The following is a 15,797-nucleotide window of genomic DNA, read 5'->3' as shown; positions in this document are numbered from 1 at the left end:
AAAGCCAAGTCCTAATCCCAGCTGAACACCTCTGGTGTGACTTTAAATGCAGACCTTGAGCCAAAAACTCATCACCAAACACCTGTGACTTGTACATACATATGGACAAATGTATTGGGACACCCCCTTCTTTAGAACAGAAAAAGGCACTTCCAAAACTGTGGCATCAAAGATGGAAACATAATTCATGTATTTAAAAATTGTACTTCCATCTTTTTTGCCACAGTTTTGGAAGTGTCTAAAATGAATGTACGCATATGTACAAGTCATTGGTGTTTGGCGATGAGTTTTTTTTTTTTTGTTTGTTTTATTGAGTTTTCCCAATACTTTGGGCAATATAGTGTATGTTTGGTGCGGTAGGGGGCCCAACCTCATATTCTTTCATAGGGCCCACAATTGCTAGCGGCACCCCTGAAAGTTACAAATATATTTTTATTTTTTTCCTTTTCTCTATTGTTTTGCACCCCTATGATGGCTTGTTTGGGTCAATATGTGTTGGTGTTTTAAAAATGTATCCCCTCTAATAAAAGCTTTTATATACTAAACTCTATGTGAGTCCCTGAACGTAGAAGTATGTTCTCATTTCACAAGGAAACAACCACTAATAAATTTTTCTATTTTGAACCTTTCTCAGAACACCCAGATGTAGGTTTGGATAATATATTATATATAATATATATTATTACCTTTTAATTTGATTTACTCTAAGGCAGATATAGCTTCTATAGGTCTGATGGTATTGATAAACAGATAGATCCGATGGAGAAAGAGAGATAACATAATCTAGTGTGACCACAACATGGTAATTGTGTGGCACCTGGATGTTCTGGAGAAGAAGGGGTTGATCTAGAATCATTAAATGAGGTAATGGCATCAAATCTGGGCAACAGAGAATGTTCAATGGTAGGTAATAATAATGGTAAATGCCAGGCTCCACCTGTAAAACCATATTTATCTGATTCTACATAAAATCGTAAAAATGGAAACATTAACATTTCAAATCAAAGTGAAGTATCTTTCTGTTTATTCAGTGTGTGTGCGTGCGTGTGTGCGCGTGTGTGTGTGGTCAAAGTTATTTGGTACAGACATCATGACCTGATGCATCTGTACGTTCTGTATCATTATCAGTTCCACCAGGTCCAAAAAACACACAAATAAACTATACACACAAAGGACATAAAACAGTAACTTTTTGATCTACCGTGAGAACCTTGCTTGATGTCAATGACAGGACTGAAGGTGCAATTTCTTTTTTTAAGGTCAAAAGAGAGTTTAATTATTATTATTATTATTATTATTATTGTTGTTATTATTATTATTGCGGGCTATTCTGCACACAGAGCTATTGTATGACTTCCAGAAAGTTGGAATATAGCATATAAGTCACATGGACTATTTGATACTTTTATGATTTTATAGCTGAAAAGCCTGTGAGATTGGAATGAGAAGAGGATAAGTAAATAATTACATAAAATACATTTTTAGGTAAACTATTTAAATCTCTTCCTCTTGTCTTACCCTCTCTAATGTGTCCTGGATGCACAGGGGCAAAACCTGACGCTACTATTGCTGGAAAACAGTTTTTGCCTGAGGAGCCTGTGAAGGACAGAGAGACGGTTACAGAAGGAAGGACTGATTCATTTATTCAGTTGATGCAGAGAAATATTTTACATGACTTATCTTTTCATTTGTGTCTGTCATTGACATTATCATCATCAGCTTTGGTGATAACATAGAAGATAAAGGATTATAAAATATAAAAATGTAGTTGCCAATGAGTTGCCAGCTCTTGGACTTGGTGTGTTGCTATGACACTGATACACACACTCGCCTCTGAACTGTAATTGTACCGGGACAATAACGGTATAATTGTAAAACTTTCTTTAAACTTTACACTGTGTCCAAGGAGGGATGATATTTCTTTAACTGTTCACTCCTGGGCATGTCAATGGAGTTTTTAAGTGATAGAAGATAATACATTCCACAAAAAGCATTTCACTTCTCTGGGGAGAAGAAGTGGGTATCAAATAACCACAAAAAAATCAATGTTTCTTTAAAAAAAAAAAAAAAAAAAAAAATCATTATTTTTCTTTGCTTTCTTTACACATCTCATCTTTCATATTAGCATGCTCATTGATGTTCCCTTTGGTAACCAAGTACCAAGTTTTTAAAAAAGAGCTCTATTAAGGGACAAAATTGTTGTTTTGCCTGGTGGAAATGTTGCTACAGCTGAGGAACAAATAAAATTTTTGTGTGAAAATGTTTACAATTAATCTTTGCAAAGTAAATACTGAAACGTTTATGTTTCTGTTTCTTTAGCTCTTTGTCATGCTTTTATGGAATAATTATTATATTTATGATCAATGTTCACATTTTGCAATTGAAAGTTGGGTCTGGAACCAGGGTAAAACAATAGAATCTGTTTAAGAACTGAAATGATAACTCTTACAAAACAGATGCCATGCAACAAAACAATAAACTTTGAACAATAAACTTAAAATAAACAATAAATAACAATAAAATCTGAAGAGAAGATCTCAAACAAAACCATTTGCTCAATTGTCCTTTCGCCCATCCTTAAGTCCCTCCTTCCCTCCTGGGCATATGGCCCGGGTCACTGAAAGTTGACTTAGAAGTTTCAAGAACTCAAGTTACTATACTCACATATTGTGGTTGATATGTCTTAAGAATTTATGATTTTAACCTTTTCATGTTTAGTATCATTATAAAGGTCTCCAAATGCGTTTGGTAAAATGGTCTCAATTTCACAGCATTCACTTATATTATGAGAATTCTGTCCTGCTGCTGAGGGGTGGGTCTCCCTCAGGGTCTGTGAGAATGTTTTCCCTTCTCCGGCCAGGTGTGACCCTTTGGTCACGGGATCCTGACCAACCAAAAGGTCCTTTATGTTTTTACAAATGATTTGAAGATTTCTCTGTCTGGTCTGGATATATATAAAGAAAGTGGCATTATTTTCATTGGCAGTGGTGGGCCGTCAGGGCCATCAGGGCCTTCTCTGCTGGCCCTATAAAAAATAAAATTGTGTGAAAAATGTGTTTATTGATTATTTAGGTATCATTTTCATTTGTGTAATGTCCACAAAAGTGTATATGATTAGTTTCGTTGAGGTTAAACTGGAATATCCTGATTCCTACATAACAAAAAAAAGTCTGTGGCCAGTGCTACAGATAGTGCTACCCTTTTGTTGAAAGACGTCACATCTGATTTGTAACGAGCATTAGTGACAGAAACATCAGCCAATCAAATTTTGACGTTCAATGACAGCACGCCCTCTGGGTCTAGCGACGTGCCCAGTGCTACTCCCAGCGTTATTTCCAAGGTATGAAAACGTGATATTCAACGAAAAGAAAATGACAGCCGCAGTCACCGGCGCCTACACCAGATCGTGTGTGTTGCTGATCTACTAAAAACGCCTTTTTCAAGGCGCTCTTTTGTCTGCAAATTGTAGTATAGCCTACTACACCCAAACTGGATTCGGTAACAAAGGCCAGCAAATGTTTTGTGCGTCATTTCAAAGAGTGCAACTATGAGTGGCTAACAGGTAGCACAGCACAAGTTATTTTGTTGGCCGTCTTTACTTTTTAATACGAGTAAAGGGACATGGAATGACAGACACATGGACTTTATTTACAAGTGACAGGTGAGTGCTTTATTGTTTGACGAGTATTGTATCATGCACATTGTTATGGAGGTGTACATGGTGCATTGATAATACTGTGGTGTGGATGTCCAGCATTTGTACAGTTTTGCTGCTGTGGGCGCGTTGTCATTTTAGAGTGACATGTATGTGCATAGTGACCCGTGTATTGGCGGATTACTTTTACTGATCCATGTAGGGAACTTTACTCTGCATTTAACCCACCCTAATCTAGCCTATTATTGAAATTGTTGATCAGCTGTCATTGCTGTTGAGAGCCTGTGTGCTGCATAATATGCGCATTATATGCAAATGGCTGCGTTAGCTGTAACAGAGATGTGTAAGATGTGTGTATGTAGTTTACAGTTGCTTAGTGAAGGCCCTGACTGAAACCCCTGCCACTGGTCATTGGAGATTCTGTAACCAGAAAACCCCCCACTGAAAAACCTCTGCACTAGGACTCTCACATGCAGCTGTGTGTTTCTCTGCTGTCGGGTATGCATTTCTTTTATTTTTCAAATGTGTAATTGTGTTAAACACATTGTTTGTGTGTTGTTTTAAAGTTTATTCTTTAAAACACACGATTGCTTTACTGTAAGTGTTAAATGAAATTCTAAGGTAAAAGTTTGTAGATGCTGTGCATTCTAGACCATGTGTCTTGTGTAAATTTAGTAGGGCTGCCCCCTAACAGTCAACTAATCATTAGTCGACCAGAAGAGGCTTTGTCGACCAAAATTGTATTAGTCGCTTAGTCGCAGGAAAAAAAAAACTCCACAGGCGAAGTCACGCAGTCCGTGACTAACAGATCGTTTACGGCTGGTCTATGGTAATACACATCGGGCAGGACATCCAAACGCTCGCCTATCATTCATCGACCTCAAATATGGCTTATCATCTGAAATATGTAAGTATTAGCAACTTTAAATGGCCGCTCAATCTAATGTTAACCATGAGAAATGTGCACTATTCAAGTGTCTGTGCGGAAACTGAACAGTAGCACGCATGACCGATGGAGACGCCGGTGCACTTACTCTTAAAATACTGGTCATTTTTGCTCATACAGATAAAAAATATATCTATAGAGAGTTAAATGTGTTCTTTCAAATAAACCAATTCAAATGGAAAACAAATATTCTCAGATTATGTCATCCGTATGAAACATGCATACAGGCGCAGCAGTAGGCCTACTGCGGAGATGCCGAGTCAGTGTCACCGACTTCATCTCTTAAACCGAAAGCAAAGAAAGCACTAGTTTATAAAATTATTAACATGTTAATGCAGTCTCCTTACTGGTTTTCACTGACACATTCATAACCATTACTTCTGCCAGTGCGCTGTGGCAAGCTTTATTAGTGCGCTTTTTTTTTATATATATATATATATATATATTTTATTTTATTTATTTATTTATTTATTTATTTTTTGGGGAAATTATAGAAATATAGAAGATGCTTCAAATTGATCAAAAGTGATGATAAAGACATTTATAATGTTACAAAAGATATACATTTCAGATAAATGCTGTTCTTATGAACTTTCTATTCATCATACCAGGGTGATTATGAACATGAGATTATCCAGCCATGGCTTCCTGTTACACAGGAATATAAATAGGAGGGAAAACAAAGGCCAAATTCTTTTAATCATCCATCACAATGAGAAAAACCAAAGAATATATTTCTGATGTGCAGCAAAAGATAATTGAGCTTCACAAATTAGAAAGTGACGTATGTCTATATCGTCCTAATGCACGGTGAGGATGAGAGTTTGAGTGGCTAAAGACTCTCCAAGGACCACAGCTGGAGAATTGCAGAAAATAGTTGAGTCTCAGGGTCAGAAAACTAAAAAAAAAAATTAATAAAAATAAAATTCAAACAGCACCTACACCACATCTTGTTTGAGAGGGTTTCAAGAACAAAATCAAGAAAAGAAAATGCTCTCATCCAAAAACAATCCCCAGCATGTTCTGTTGTCAGACACGACTGGAACTTCAAATGGGACTGGCTTCTATGGTCAGATGTAACTAAAAAATTAGCTTTTTAGCAGCAAACACTCAAGATGGGTTTGGTGCACACAGGGATAAAAAGTACCCCATGTGTACAATGAAATATACTGCTGTATTTGTAATGTTGTGGGCCTATATTTCTGCTGGAGGTCCTGGACATCTTGTTTAGATACATGGCATCTTTGATTCTATCAAATACCAACAGATAAAAAATCTAAAAGTGACTGACTCTGTTAGAAATCTTATAATGGGCCATGTTTGGGTCTTCCAACCGGACAATAATCCAAAAACAAACCTTAAAAACAAGAGTTTTTAAATAAAAGATCAAAATGATTAACAATGCAGATTTATTTTCAGAGCCTTCTTTGATCATATTTACCAAGGGTGCCTGCTGACCACGACTGTAGCTAATTTTGCCCTTCATGACAACTGAGGGGGGTGAGTTTTTTTTATAACTCATCCGTTTAAATTATATTAAGCCTTAAAGTGCTGCATAATTAAGGGCATGGCCACTGGCCACTTGAGTGACAGGTGGATTGCCGCTGCTGTCACCACCGTCGAGCTAGGTGCGTGTGGTTTCAGCAACCAGCTCCCGCCTCTTTGCCCATTTTCGATTATCCAGGAGTGAGGCGTAGTGACGCGCTGCCAAGATGGCGACGGCCGGCTCCGCCCACTTTGAGCTTCAGAAACGCTCTTCAGAAACCTACGGGTGACGTCGCGGACACTACCTCCATGTTTTTATACAGTCTTTGGGTGTAACCCATCAAATATAACTATAAAAAATAAATTAATAATAGTGATAATATTATTGCACTTTATTTTTTTTAAATCAAATAATAAAGTGTGATAATACTCTTTTATTTTAAAATAAAAAGGGAGTATTAAATACAAATACCATTATTTTATACTAAACTTAAAAAATAAAATGCTAATATTTTTATTATTATTATTATTATTATTTTAATTTGAACCTTAATTATTATTTTTAATTTGAATTATTCCAAAAAAAAATTTCAAACTTAAAATCAGCCAGCTTTTATTTTGGCGGGTTGCCGGCAAGTAAGTATATGCGCTTCCGGTTTCCGGGTTTAACGCTGCCGATTGTAGAGCGTCAGTGCATGAAATGTAACAGTTTTGCATTGTGCTTTGAAAATGTTAGCGGGTAGCCTAGATTTATGCTTTCAGTTTGAATAGAAATCTTATACAATACAGTTTGTCGATCTAAAATGGTAATTGTGCATTAACAGCTGTCAACCATGTCGGTACACAAACGCACGCTCTGAACTAATTTACACAACGCATTTCTTATTTTGGTCGCGCCTGCGGGACCACTTATGTGCACCCTGCTCATAATAATGATTTAAATGGTTTATTAATAAACGTGCAATTAGTCAACTAATGCTTCAAATGAAGACTACTTTTCGACCAGAAAAATCCTTAGTCGAGGACAGCCCTAAAAATTAGAATAACTGTAACACTGGAACAGCAATTTCAAGTTACATGTGTGACTATGTTGAATTTGTTTGTCTCCGACATGAAACATTCGGCTATTTCCCATATAGCTACAGTAATCCATGTACAGGAGCATAGAATTGCCATGTGGCTACAATGTGATTCACAATTGCATTATTCTTTCTGAATTGGCTTCTAATTGTTTAATTATGTAATTGGCATGATACATTTTTACCTGACAAATAAAATGCTATATTTTATTTATTCTGGGTTCTCCTTAAATCATTATTTCTAGTAGCTTAAAGTGCAGTCTAGTGTTTCCGCAAATCTATGAGCATGATAGATCATACCGAAGTACCAGTGAATGGAGCATGGGACACATCATTAGGGACCTTCAGATTTCTGACTATCACTGACTTAGCAAGTTGCAGCTGCATGACTAAAGGAAACTACACTTTTTGTATGAGTGAGCATGTGGCAACTGACTTGAAGGTATTAGTTCACTCTGCATCCCCTGACTAAGATCAGAACTGGGGAGTTTGTGTCCGTGAGTTCACTATCGGCCGAGTGAATTTATATGTGACACCGGGTCCTTAATGAACGGATAATTGAAAGTATGGGATTTACAGAATAATTAAATATCTAAATTAATATATAATTGATATTTGTGAGTTTTTAATTAGAAATACATCCTAAATTTAATGATCACTTGAAATTTGAGTCAGATTAAACACGGAGCTAGGCTAAAAGTGATATTAAATTATCCTGATAAATTAAGTGAACTTCGCAGAAGTGCAAGTAAAAGATCTACACGCATTATTCCTTCGACCACCCATTGGATTCGGTCGTTCGGCCAATTGGGTGGACCTTACATCTGCATAGAAGACATGTGAAAAGTAGAAAACGAAATGATGAAGGCATGGTATTCATTACCTCAAAAATCACATTCTCTAACGTCTGACTTTTGAGCCTGAAAGTCCTCTGCCATAAAGCTATACGCTGCCCTCAACTAAACTGCAACTAAAGCAATAATTTGCAATCACCTTCCAATTCCCATTTTATAGACATTTTCCAGCATATATAGACTGTTATGTACAGGTATTTTATTTATTCACTTTATACATGGACTGTCTAGGTGGATTGTGTCATGTATAGTGCAAGCAATGCCACTTTATGCAGGTTACCCCTCAAATCATTTGCCAGAAAAAAAAACTCACACTATACAATTAACACTTTTATATATACTAAGTCTGAAACCTTTGAGCGAACTGGGGACACAAACCCACAGTGAACATTGCGTATTTATAAATTTATATTTGTCAGGGTTGACTCAAATAGTGGTGACAGCCACACAGAGGGAAGAAGAGAGCAGCTCTGTGCAGGGAATAAAGCAGAAAAACAAACTTTTTATTTCTAGTTTATTTTGTTGATATAACATTAAAACAGTACAGGTTTTCAGATACATCTAGGGCTGGTGTACATAAGTTACAGATACCCAGTTCATTTCAGAACGCAGTTTGGTTTTGATATTTAAGGCCCTGAAACAAAGTATTAGGTTCTTGTACACAAAATGTTATTGTAAAACAACATTTAATTTAAATACAAAGTTGACTGCAGTGCATTTGTGTTGCTTTATCAAAATATCAGTTCACAGTGACACAAAGTGAAGATGACTGACTTTACACATATTATTTGTGTTTCAAGTTTAGATCAAATATTAACTGATCAAAATGTCTTCTATAAACTTATTTAAGATCTTACAATTATCCTTCAAACACTGTTACACTGCTTATGCATGTCAAAAGATAGTTATTGTCCTCTATGCTACTATAAGTACACATAATACACATAAAAACTTCTGTCTCTGAACCTGTCAAAATTATGCTTTAATAACATTCCTACATATTGAGTGTTGTGTTTTCCTCCATTCATGTTTCTATTAGTGAAAAATACATTGAAAAGGAAATAAAAATATCTTGTTCATCAGTTAAGCATAACAATTAATATCACTGATTATTGTGACTAAATCTTTAACAAAACAGAGAGAAGATGAGAGAAAAGATGGAAAATGTGAGTGAAAGGGACAATAAGGGGAGGCTGGGTGAGCTTCTGAATCCACTGGATTTAATAAATCCAGGCAGGTCACTCTTTATCTGAGAACTGATCCAGTCCTGGTAGTGAGACACTCTGGTGTAACCGCCAGGGTACTTGGGTGCTGTACAGTTTACACCGAAAATCGAAATTCCAGACTGAATCCACTGCGAGCCATTAATAACCAGTGGACCTCCACCATCTCCCTGCATAGACAAGCACTTCACATTTACATCATGCCAATATACTGAGCATCTGTAAGCAGACACTGACTGATGTCTTACCTGACATGAGCCTTTCCCACCCTCGGCTGGTCCAGCACACAGAATGTTGTCTGGAATTATTCTTTCATAGGCATGTTCACAATCACTCTGGCTGACGACTGGTATGTTCACCTCCTGCAGTGAGTTTGGAATAGTGGTGTCTGTTGCACATAAATCAGTATAAAAAGACACATTTTTAAGACCCATTCACTCTAAGCGCGATAACTATAATAATCTATAATGATAAATACATTTGTGTCGACACAAACGGATGACAGCATCCTGTTTATATACCTTTTTCCTCACTTCTCCCTTTAGTTGTGTGTAATCAGTTGGCGAGCAGTGGAGGTAATGTGAAAATAAAATAAACAGGCCTACAGAGTATTTAATAACACCACAGCTATATGCAATTTAGGTAGGGTGACCATACGGGCCATTTTTACGGGACGCACCCTTGCCAGGGATTTCTATATTGCCTAAAATATCCAGGTTTTGGCTGTTTGCACCGTGCAGATCGATCGTTGTATAATATTATTTCACAAGAGCTATAGAGAGCAGACGGCTCCTTGTGCTTTCAAATCGCTCTCGCGGTACTTTGGTGTCATACAACGATCGGTGCGCAGCTTCAAGTCGAACGAACAAACATGTGTGCGTATTTGCATCGCTTTGATCGTTCTCACCTTCTCACACACGACGCGCCACGATTGGTCGATTATTTATGTACAATACCTGATATTGGTCAAACTACTTTGGATGTTTTAGGCCAGGGGTGCCCAAACTCGGTCCTGGAGGGAGTATGACTAGTAAGAGCTTGATTAGCTGGTTCAGGTGTGTCTAATTGGGGTTGGAGCTAAACTCTGCAGGACACCGGCCCTCCAGGACCGAGTTTGGGCACCCCTGTTTTAGGCCATATAAAAATCCTGGCCAGGACGTGTCCTGTATAAATAGCAAATATGGCCACCCTAAATTTAGGTTTTATTTTGAATAATTGTAGAGCCCTAACTCTTTACAGTCAGTGGATTCTGATGGATTGTCAATGTTTTTATTGTTCATCAGCTGGAAAATAAAATCACTCCGACAGTGATTCCAATGATTTCATTCCTCCATGTCGTTATCATTATATAGTTGTGGTGTGGACATTGCTATTCTTTTAGAATTAGAACAACTAAAACTTTGTGCTTATAGTTATCATTATAGTTATAGGCTTTTACAGGCCTTTAGTCAGTTGCATGTGATGACAAAGTTTTAGGTTACACTTTATTTCAATAGTCCACTAAGTAACTTTGCAACTACATGTCAACTAACTCATTAATTTGCACATGCATGTCAACTAACTTTCATTAGAGTATTAGTAGACTGTTAGGTTAGGGTTTGGGTTAGTAAAATAAGTTGACATGAACTTGCAAAGTGACTTCAGTAGAATATCAGTTTATAAAAATAAAGTGTTAGCAGATATTTAAAGGGATGGTTCACTGGGTTTTTTCTAGGCTTGATTGTGTTTATGGGGTGCAGTCTAACATGTTTTAACGCTTCGTTTTTAAAAAAACGCTTTATTTTTCACGTAATTTATCTTTATTCCACATTTCTCTGTCCCTTCTCTGGGAAACGGGCTGATCATTTCCTTCTTTTATGAAGCCACTCCCTCAGAAATATTCTTCCCGCCCCTCACCTCAGCGGCATGTGCTCTGGTTGTATTGTAAACAACTGTATCGTTAATATCGCTTATCAGTTTGAGCCTGATTGAGAAGCAGAGGATATTATTGAAGAGGATCGTGCAGAACCTGTGCAAGCATGGCTTTTAATGGTAGGCCTATGTTTTTTGTTTGTTGTTGTCTCATACTTTTAGATACGCTGTTATTTGTAAACGTTACTGCTTCTGTTAGCTTTTAATATACAGTTTTATCCTGATTAAAGCTTTAATACAGTACGGCAACTGCACGCGCATCCATGTTTAACGCTTCTCATAACAATGTGAAAATAAGTGTATAAATGTAACAGTTCATTGTTGGAGGTGAGCTGAATGAGAGAGAGAGAGACTTTGTAGATATTGTTTATGCTCAAACAGCAACATTAGACACTAACTAACGTTAAAAAAGTGAAATCGCAATGAACCACGCCTTTAATTGGACAATCTATTAATACTGCAAAGTTACTTATAGTTAGTAGAATGTCTGTGGGCTATCAAAATAAAGTGTTACCAAGTTTTATAACCTTGCACATGTGTTTTGATTGTTTGTTAAGTTGCTCTCACCTCCATAATTAAGTTTTCCCCATCCAGTGATCCAGCTCTCAGTACCCGCATCAAATGTACTACCGGCAGCCGCCAGACAAACGGGCCTAATATAATCATTGAAAGTCACAGAAGAGGAGAGCTGGACCAGTGCTATGTCATTTTCAAAAAAATTATCTGGGTTATATTTAGGATGTATGATGATTTGAGCCACAGTTCTGGAAATCTGATGGGGGTTTGTGCCTATTTGCCATTGACGTCCCAAGTAGATTACTGTGGTCGATGCATTCAATCTGTAAAAATCAAAATAAAAATCAGTCTTAATTCCACTGTTTATCTATCTATATATCCAATGTCAGTACATACTCCTGAAAGCACTGAGCTGCAGACAAAACCCAATCTTTATTGATTAGACTCCCACCACATACAAGACCTTCATTTGGAACATAATTAATGCTCGCTTGCCAAGGCCAAGACCCCCTAACTGCATTTTGTCCTCCAACAATCTTGGGGTTAAGGGGGACTCGGCCACACACTGATGAGAAAAAAAGAAGAAGTGGGTATTCAATGTGGGAGATAAGATCAACATAAATATTTGTAGTCTTTTTTTGACATCTTTTACTTGCTCCTCATTTGAAACCCCTCCCTTTCAAATGCCTGTCATAATACCTAATCAATTATAAATGGATAAAGTCAAGTTCTACCGTATATCTCTTTGTCATTGAACATGCATTTGTAAGTCATTAAGAGTGCAGAAACTTACCATTTAACTGGCAGAGTGAGCCTATGTTGAGAAAAAGAAGAAAAACAAATAATTAGATACTAAATGGATTAGCGATGTTTAAAGTGAAGTGAAAGAGATTACACAAAAGCAGTATAAAGTACACTGTAAAACAAGGAAAAGAATGAAAACACAGTAAACACCTGTTATGTGGTTAACTGTAAGTTATATTACCATGGGGTGAAAAAATACTATTAGATTTAATGGGGAAAAAACATTTACTTTTACTGTAAAATATGTAATCTAATGTTTATGGATTTTGTAAGTAAATGTATTAATTAAAATCTATATTGTTTTCAACAACACACACTTTTACAGTATTCTTAAAATTATCTGTTGTTGTTAGTAAAAATATGAATCACCCTGTAATTGATGGTTAAACAGTAAAAGAACATTCATGACGCATCACGTTTGATTGCATTTTTATTTAAATAGTTATCTTGTTATTGTTATCAGTTCTGAATATCAGGGTGTTATCTGTTACATTTTATGTTGTGTAGGTCATAGATCAGGAAAGTTTGTGGGTAATGATCTATATCCTCCTGAGAACCAGAAAAAAAAAACAGTTTTATGCCATTACATTGTTTGGAGCGATGTATAGATATTTTATTCATACTTTATTCTTTGTCCTTTCTAGAGGACGCCAGGACTAAGTTATTAAAAAAAAAATAGACACGAAAAGGCATGTATAGGCAAAAACATACTGTTTTATTTATGAAGTTTTATTTCTTCATTCGCCAATCAGTTTTTAGGTTTCAGGCTATTGTACAAAGATGATTCTCAACTAGGTTATGAAAAATATAACGGAATGATTTGATATACTACTGTACTTTATGCAATATGTGCGTAAAATGTCCATAAATTGATATTCCCATTCTATACAATGTATCCATACATTGCATCTAATTTGCATTAATGTGTTCTTGGGGCATTTCTTTCCCTATTGACTTCTTGTGTCTCCCCAAAATGCCTGATTTACATGATGTTTGTCCTGGTGTCCTCTACAGAAGAAATGTATGAAAATTGTGCCTTTTTGTTTTGTAACAAAAAGTCATATTCCTATTTAAAACCCCATAACATTTTTATGCGATTTTTATTTACGACAAACAACTTGAAAATTAGCCAGATTTAAATGATAATTACAAAACATTATCATATTTCCCTAAGAGTGCTAAATTTGATCATTCTGTCAATATCAGTCACATTTAAAGACCATGTAGGGAGTGTTTACGATTAAACATCCAAACATTTAATATCTCTAAAAAGCCCTGAATGTGCTCTGTACAGGACATCCAGGCTTAAAACTATGTATAGTCTCAAGAGAAATTCACTAAAATATAGCTAATGTCCTCTACAGAGGACAAAAGTCTATGCCTGGGTCCCAGAAGGATATGATTTACACAATCACCAAAATGACTTTGGTAATGCCAGAAACATTGGCACATTTTTACAGTGTATCATAAATAGGCTATATCATAAAAGTAGTAACTCTTGCACTAAATTCCACATTTCCAAAGTCGTACGATAGGGCTGGGCGATAAAATGATAACAATTATTATTGAGATATCATTTTCCACAATAAAAGGATAACAAGAGGTCGATAAATGTTCACAACATGTTTATGCTTAACTCCACTGATCTGATAATCACTGCGATGGTTACTTTTAACATTTCGTTCATCACTTCTCTCATGAACTCTAATGAACCGAGATCTCTGTTAAAAATAGGATCAGTAAGTCAATTGTGTTTTTACATTACTTGAACTCATCAAAATTAGTTTTATATATATATATATAACCATGTTGATTATAAACATTTAAGATAACTGAACCTTAAAGGTCCACTGAAATGCCTTGAAACACGCAGCGTTATGCTATGTGGTGACGTAATTTCAACTGAAACAGGAAGACGGGGCGGGACATATCGAGCAGCCCCGGCCCCTTTTTAAATAGCCAATAGTGTTTTGTTTATATCACAGCTTGGGCCAGAGCCTTTGAACTCGGTAAAGCCGCATTTGACCGCTTATGACAGCCACAGTCTAATAGATTAGCTCTTTAGATTCAGTATGTTACTAAAGCAAAACTTTATACAAATTATAATGATGGAGCTTAACAGCCCCAATCCCTTTCATTAAATTCAAACGTATTGCATTATATTCAATGTATTCTTCACAGGGGCGTAGGTGCATATGGGCCTGGGAGTATTGTGGGCCTGCCGAGCCGAGGGGGAACCTTTAATTGAAACGAGGGAATGAATAGAGCCCTGCACGGGCCCGGCCCTTCCGACAGCTTATCAGAATATTCTCGGACTGAGTCTGACCCGAGCCCGTGTCTTTTTTCTCTCTCTCTCTTTCTTCCCATTTACACAGCTGCTGTTGCAGCAAATAGGCTAGTCCAGTTTTGGTTTTTAATGGCAAAGTGGTTATAGTTCTTTTCGTTTCTTTATTAAGTTAATTTAGAAATATGTTTGGAACATTTTATGTATGTTAAATTCAAGTTGTTGTTGTTTTTTTTTAAAGTAACGACCAAGCGGCCAGTGGCGGACTGAGTTGAGCATATATGTTTGTTCAATTTAGCCTTCTCAAATCAACATGACTTGCCTAAAATAAAATCTATAGACATAAAACACTTCATGCAATTCACAATATTAATAAAAAAATGTAACAGGTAAATGTGTGCTGTTTGACACATTTACAGTCGTTTGTGTGGAGAGTGGAAGCTGAAGCGAGCTCTGCAGAACATGGAGGCGCCAGCGCACTCACTTGCATTTTTTCTTAAGAGTGGAAACTTAACATCCGGAAAAGAGAAAAGAGAACATTTCCTCTTTTTGGACCTACAAAAATGCGTCCGGCCGGGATTTCTTATTTGCCCAAAATGTCCGGTATTCGACCGCAGTAAAGATAGTTTGCGGTCAGGATTCGGCTGTTTTCTTAATCCCACTCCCGCTGAATCTCTGACCATTGCCGCCTCCTCCCGCAACATGTGTTTCGCTCCCGTGATTTTCTTGTCCACTCCTTTAAACATTCTAATATTGTGCATAATTTTGGCGCATCAGGGAGCCGCTCTCAGGATGCGGTGTATTTAAATATTTTTGAATGAGCGTTTGCGCTGTTTACTTTCACTTTCGATTTCGCAATCACACGCATGTGTAAAGGGAGCACATCTTACAAGATACTCCAGCATGGCCTTGTCAGTCATCTCTACTTATTCTCGACCTGTGATCAGGCAAATCCGACTCCGGTAGCTCTCGTTAGATGCAGGGTTGCCAAGTCCGCGTTTTTCCCACAGAATTGGGCTACTTTTAAACTGTTGCCATGG

General features: G+C 36.8%; 1 protein-coding gene across 1 annotated transcript in view; it reads right to left on the bottom strand.

The window, feature by feature from the left end:
• Window positions 1–8,919: 8,919 nt before the first annotated feature.
• LOC107678887 (trypsin II-P29-like) overlaps window positions 8,920–15,797 on the bottom strand; it is a 9,762-nt gene continuing 2,884 nt past the window's right edge. Inside the window, exons 2-6 of the mRNA XM_016474310.1 lie at window positions 12,463–12,483; window positions 12,066–12,234; window positions 11,721–11,992; window positions 9,491–9,630; window positions 8,920–9,412 (exon numbers count right to left, since the gene is read on the bottom strand). Coding sequence (XP_016329796.1) covers window positions 9,146–9,412; window positions 9,491–9,630; window positions 11,721–11,992; window positions 12,066–12,234; window positions 12,463–12,483 — 869 coding nt within the window. The 3' untranslated portion in view covers window positions 8,920–9,145. The remainder of the gene's footprint in view (window positions 9,413–9,490; window positions 9,631–11,720; window positions 11,993–12,065; window positions 12,235–12,462; window positions 12,484–15,797) is intronic.

Source organism: Sinocyclocheilus anshuiensis, unplaced genomic scaffold (assembly GCF_001515605.1).
Source record: "Sinocyclocheilus anshuiensis isolate Anshui unplaced genomic scaffold, SAMN03320099.WGS_v1.1 scaffold1800, whole genome shotgun sequence".
Taxonomy (NCBI): Eukaryota; Metazoa; Chordata; class Actinopteri; order Cypriniformes; family Cyprinidae; genus Sinocyclocheilus; species Sinocyclocheilus anshuiensis.
Note: the sequence above shows the minus strand (reverse complement) of the source record. Positions and strands in the feature narration are given on the sequence as shown.